This window comes from Pygoscelis adeliae, unplaced genomic scaffold, assembly GCF_000699105.1.
Source record: "Pygoscelis adeliae isolate BGI_AS28 unplaced genomic scaffold, ASM69910v1 Scaffold314, whole genome shotgun sequence".
Lineage (NCBI taxonomy): Eukaryota > Metazoa > Chordata > Aves > Sphenisciformes > Spheniscidae > Pygoscelis > Pygoscelis adeliae.
In genome coordinates, this window is record NW_008824668.1 from 1,819,141 (window position 1) to 1,825,238 (window position 6,098).

Consider the following 6,098-nt stretch of genomic DNA (forward strand, 5'->3'; position numbering starts at 1 on the left):
AACCTGATCTAGTTGAAGATGTCCCTGCCCATGGCAGGGGGGTTGGACTAGATGGCCTTGAGAGGTCCCTTCCAACCCAAACCGTTCTGTGATTCTATAACACGTGGCGCTGGGCTGAGCTGGCCTTGCTTCTGCCTTCCCTGCTCACACCACTTCATCTCAGAGTGCACAGCTGCTCATACAGACTTGGCTTGCGATGGGCAGGGTTGGGCGTAGACATCTCTAATGTCCACCAAGATCCCAGCACCCACGCTTGTTTTTGAGCTGCTTGCGTTCAACATGCCTTGCTTAGCCCCTGCACCCCTCACGTAAGGACAGAAAGTCTAATTTTGTCCTGCTCTCTCCTCCCCATAAACCCCAACTTCTTGTTTTGATGTCTCGCAGCCAGAAATCACCGTGCAAAATCTGCCCCGCTACTTGCAATTCGGAAAGCCCTTCCTCATCTTGTTCAGCGATGGTGACATCAGTCAAATGGAAAGCAAGGAAATGCTGAAGCTGGCAAAAGGAAGACCCCAGCAAGCGTTTGTGGCTTGCTGGTTGAACTTGTAAGTGTCTAAAAACCCCTTTTCTTCTTTCCGTTAGCTCGCTCTTAGCATTGAGGGCAAGAAAAAACTGAGCCTGCAATTACTGAAAACACTGTCTAGCTGGTAATGTGATTGTTTGACCTGAAGTCATGAGTTCGGAGGTCAAATCATTTAGCAATGATTCAGTACGTGTTCTGGGCAGCTGCAAAGCTGCATGACCAAGTAAAATCAGTTAATGTTTAATTGATTGCAAAAGTAATTTTCAGTGGAGTAAAATGTTCTCAAAGACTTTGCATGGTAGCTTGACCCTGCCTCTGGTGTTATTTGTATTTTTGTCCCATGTGGGAGAAAGAAGTAAATTTGCCCTCCTGGAGGGTCTCATGGTGATTTTTCCATCGGCAATTAGAGGGAAGCACAACAGGGCAATTACTGATTGTTGACTGGGAGAAAGAAAGTTTTCAGAAGAAGGGACAGCCAGAAGAAGCCCCATAAGGCAAACTTAAAAAAAATTCAAGAAACAAAACGGATCCAGGAGCTAAGAAATAGAAAGTTGTAGGAGAGGGGATTTTTTTTTTTTAATTCTCTCCTCCCTAGTTGCTTTTTCAATTCTTAGCCTCTGTTTGTTTTGCCCATGCCCAGAGACACCTCACTGTCTTAATCATAACGTGCTTTGAAGTCTGGGAAGGGCCTCGCAGCGTGGGCTGAAGTTTAACTAGGGGGGAATGCACATGTTTTCAAAGAGAAGACGATTTGTTTGCCAGTAATGCACAAGAAACGAGAGCCCCTGGAACTTCCCCACCTACACATCTTTATTCTCCCTTCCTGAGAAAGAAAGAGCTGTCCTTTGTCAGAGCAAAGGGGCAAAGGGGGCAGAATGTGGCCATTGGCTCGGAAAGAGCAGCGTAGTCCTAGAAAGAGGACCTCGTTCCCATGGCGAGAGCCAGCTCAGACCTCGAGGATCACTCTCAGCCTGCAAATAGTGCTGGAAAGACACAGCATCTTCGTATGCTTGCTGTCCCTCCATCTCGATGTCCTCTTCTGGCTCTCTGTGTCGCTTGGGGAAGTTGCCCTTCCAGCTCCTCGGGCCGTGGGGAACCACACGGCAGCTGCCCAGGGGCTGGACCGCCTGAGCACAGCCCTCCGCACCAGCTCCTGCCTTTCCATCCCCTGAGGACTTGCTGCAGCCGGGGGGTGGTGGCAGCAGCTGGGCTGGAGGGAGCTGGTAGCTCTCCCTGCAAACAGGGGCTAACCACGGGGCGGGGGGGGGCTGCAGGATCTGTCCCGCTCCTGTCTCACCTGTTCTTAAACACTTACGGTGGGGGGGACTGCAGGATCTGTCCCGCTCCTGTCTCACCTGTTCTTAAACACTTACGGTGGGGAACGTTCCACACCTTCCTCCAGGGTTTGGCCCAGCTCCTCCTGCTCGAGGATTTCTTTGCATGTCTAACCTGCTGTCCGCTCCCTCTCCGTTGGCCCCTGATGGCTTGCTTAAGGCATTAAGCTTATAAATAATGCGGTGAGCTTCTACAGCTGTCCCGTAGGCAAAACTGCGTGCTTTGCTGGATGTGGCCCAAGGGCTTTGGTGCTTGCTTGGCTCTCAGTCCTGTTGTGCTGCCAAACTGCTGGTGAGCAAGTTGAATCTCCTCTTCCCAACAGGAGGAAGACTCCAGTGGGGCGCGGGGTCCTGAAGGCATACTTTGCCACCATGCCTTCGCTGCCTGTTCTCGTCTGGGTGAACCTTCATGCCGGCGGTCAGGTATTCAAGTTCCCATCAGAGCAGTCCATCACTGAAAGGAACATTTTGTCTTGGTTGGAGAAGCTAAAAGCAGGACTGGAGATTCCCAGCAGTAAGTGGACACGCGTTTATAATGTTCCTAAGCGTGCACTGTTAGCTCCGGTCTGTTTATGAGAAGATCCTACGTGCAGTAAATTGTCTGCCCTGGAATTTAATGATGGAAAAACTAGCTATGATAGTTTGAGCTGGAGAAGTACAAATAGTCCAGCCAGAAGAGAATACCCACACTCACGAGTTTGCTTCAGGACTGTTTAATGTTCAGAGCCAGGCGTGAATAGTTCTGAATCGACATCTCTTCCCTGCGATAACCCCCAAACCTGGCTGTGCTCTCCGATTCCCGCAAACAGACCTGAAACACAGCTTGCTAATAAAAAAATCTCCTGGCTCCCAGTCATCAGCATGAGAAATAGCTGCTCTTTAGGCGCCTTCCAGCATTTTTTTGGACAGGAGAGGATAAGGAAGCTGGTGCTTTGCTGTGGTCTTTGGGACGTAAAGGGTTGGCTTGTACCGTGAAGCTTTTCACTGCGTCGCTCCTGCCTTGATCAGCCCACTGAAGCTTTGGAGGAAGGCGGCACAGATATGCCTTCCTCATGGCTTATGCCATAGGTGCTACAGGGTTCTTCGAATTGCCAGCTGCCAGCCTGCTCCAGGCTCCGAAAGGCAATGGGGTTGACTGCGCTTGATCCTTGTGAATTTTAAAACGAGCCTTTCAAAGCAAGTGTTTCCAAAAGCTGGCATCAGCCTGGTGGGGGAGGACGTGCAGGCTCTTGCTGGAGCTGAAGGCACCATTTCTGACCCAGTAATCGCTGGAGAACCCCGTGAGCCAGCTGTCCTCCCACACCTCTTTCCATCATAGAATCATAGAATCATAGAATCACAGAATGGTTTGGGTTGGAAGGGACCTCTCAAGGCCATCTAGTCCAACCCCCCTGCCGTGGGCAGGGACATCTTCAACTAGATGCAGACGACATGCAACGACATGCAACTAGGTTGCAGATGACACCAAGTTGGGCGGCAGTGTTGATCTGCTCGAGGGTAGGAAGGCTCTGCAGAGGGACCTGGACAGGCTGGATCGATGGGCCGAGGCCAACTGTATGAGATTCAACAAGGCCAAGTGCCGGGTCCTGCCCTTGGGTCACAACAACCCCACGCAGCGCTACAGGCTTGGGGAAGGGTGGCTGGAAAGCTGCCTGTCGGAAAAGGACCTGGGGGTGTTGGTCGACAGCCGGCTGAACATGAGCCGGCAGTGTGCCCAGGTGGCCAAGAAGGCCAACGGCATCCTGGCCTGTATCAGAAATGGTGTGGCCAGCAGGAGCAGGGAAGTGATCGTGCCCCTGTACTCGGCACTGGTGAGGCCGCACCTCGAATCCTGTGTTCAGTTTTGGGCCCCTCACTCCAAGAAGGATGTTGAGATGTTGGAGCGTGTCCAGAGAAGGGCAACGAGGCTGGTGAGGGGTCTGGAGAACAAGTCTTCTGAGGAGCGGCTGAGGGAGCTGGGGTTGTTTAGCCTGGAGAAGAGGAGGCTGAGGGGAGACCTCATCGCTCTCTACAACTCCCTGACAGGAGGCTGTAGCGAGGTGGGGGTTGGTCTCTTCTCCCAAGGAACAAGCGAAAGGACGAGAGGAAATGGCCTCAAGTTGCGCCAGGGGAGGTTTAGATTGGACGTGAGGAAAAATTTCTTTCCTGAAAGAGTGGTTAAACATTGGAACAGGCTGCCCAGGGAAGTGGTTGAGTCGCCATCCCTGGAAGTATTTAAAAGACGGGTAGATGAGGCGCTGAGGGACATGGTTTAGTGGGCATGGTGGTGTTGGGTTGACGGTTGGACTCGATGATCTTGGAGGTCTCTTCCAACCTTAATGATTCTATGATTCTAGATCAGGTTGCTCAGAGCCCCGTCCAGCCTGACCTGGAACGTTTCCAGGGATGGGGCATCCACCACCTCTCTGGGCAACCTGGGCCAGTGCTTCACCACCCTCAGCATAAACAATTTCTTCCTTATATCTAGTCTGAATCTACCCCCCTTTAGTTTAAAGCCGTTCCCCCTTGTCCTGTCGCAACAGGCCCTGCTAAAAAGTCTGTCCCCATCTTTCTTATAAGGCCCCTTTAAGTACTGACAGGCTGCAATAAGGTCTCCCTGGAGGCTTCTCTTCTCCAGGCTTAACAACCCCAACTCTCTCTCAGCTTTTCATCGCCACTGCTAAAGGCACCTGGCTGTCATTTCGGTCTCTAGATAGGGACTTTAGTTTTCAGGGGTGTCAGATGATGCTGACACCACTGCTGATGGCTGAGCAGCTCACTGCACGGCCGCGGGCTGTGCCAGCCATCGCAGCCTCCTTCCTCAAGCTTTTAAGTGCTACGAACCATGTGATCAGTCTTAAAAGCATAAATTAAAGAGCATCCTCACGTAATGGGACCGCTTCCTCCCCGCGTAGACAGCAGTCTCCCCTCACTCCTAATGGCGTGTCGGTAATGCGCAGTCGTTAGCACAGCGATCGGAGACCCGAACGGAACATCCACCCACTGGTGGACAGACACCCAGCGCGACCTTTGCAGTGGGTGTGTCTGAGGACAGAGGGACCCTCATAGCCTTTGGGGAGCGGAGCCTTGGCCAGCTCCAGTAAATATTAAAGCACACTTGGCTGGTTTAATTCGGCTGGCGTTACTAGTTTTGGAGGAAAGAGGGTGATCTTTAAGAAACGATCTTTAATTTTGCTTTCACTAGAAGAGCAAAAAAAGCCGTAATTCCTTTGAAAGGGAAATGTCCGTGGAGTGGGGCTGCGCAACTCCGTATTTATTAACATGGGACTGTGTTCGCTTCTCAGGTACCTTGTCTGAGGAAGACTGGAAGCCACCTCTCCCTGCTTACGACTTCCTCCAGATGATGGAGACGGCCGTGCCCGAGCTCCCCCTCCACACCTCCCACCGCCGCGGGGACACGCCGGAGCGGCACCCGCCCGAAAGCCCAGGAGGGGACACCGCTGTCCGGGAGGAGCCATCCCAGGAGACCAAGGCGGAGAAAGTCGGGTCCCCTGGGAGGGACCTGCGGGGCACAGCCCCGAGGCTGGCGGCAAGGGAGAAGCAGGGCAAGAGACACAGCAAGCTCTGAGAGCTGGGCATCCCCCTGCCCGGGGCAGTGAAAGATGTGGGACGGTGCCCAGAAAACCCTCTCACTTTCCCAGCCCTCCGTGAGCCTTTACACCAAGGAGAGAAGTGCTTTTAGCTGTAAATTAATGGTGATGGGTTAAAACAGCCCCTAAGTCTCAGTGTGAGTTCCCTGCCGCAGTGTGCCGGTCATTCTGCGGTGGCTGTGGTTTCTGATGCCAGAAACGTGTCCGTACACCCCACACCTTGGCCCCCCCCCGGCTGCTGTTGGGCTTGCATTTCACAGCAAGCGGTGAGAGCAGATCTGCAGGGAGGTTGCTGCGAGGGAGCTCAGCCCACCCCGTAGCTGGGGGAGAGATGGGGTGAGCTCGCCGCGCGCTGGAGGCTCGCCCACGCGACGAGCTACGCTGGAAAAGTCGAATCAGCGCGGCCCTGCTCTACAGTTTCTGTATGTCTCACATGGGCGCTTCGGTTGCCCCCGAGCAGGAAGGGGTGAGTGATTCCAGGATGAAAAGCACATCTCTCTCCCCCCGGTTGCAGTAGCAGCTCTACTGGTGCGTGTCGGCAAGCCCTGCTCTCGAAAAGAGGTTACATCTGCACCGTAACCATGTGGAGCTGGGAGGGCAAGCGTGCGGCCCACTCCAGGGCTGCTTAAACTGGCACCCGCTTGTGTTTAC

At 53.3% G+C, this 6,098-nt stretch overlaps 1 protein-coding gene across 1 annotated transcript in view; it reads left to right on the plus strand.

The window, feature by feature from the left end:
• The window catches only part of TXNDC16 (thioredoxin domain containing 16), a 38,269-nt gene extending 32,543 nt beyond the window's left edge, over positions 1–5,726 (plus strand). Inside the window, exons 17-19 of the mRNA XM_009322925.1 lie at positions 385–545; positions 2,181–2,371; positions 5,142–5,726. Of these exons, the coding sequence (XP_009321200.1) occupies positions 385–545; positions 2,181–2,371; positions 5,142–5,425 (636 nt within the window). The 3' untranslated portion in view covers positions 5,426–5,726. The remainder of the gene's footprint in view (positions 1–384; positions 546–2,180; positions 2,372–5,141) is intronic.
• Positions 5,727–6,098: the final 372 nt, after the last annotated feature.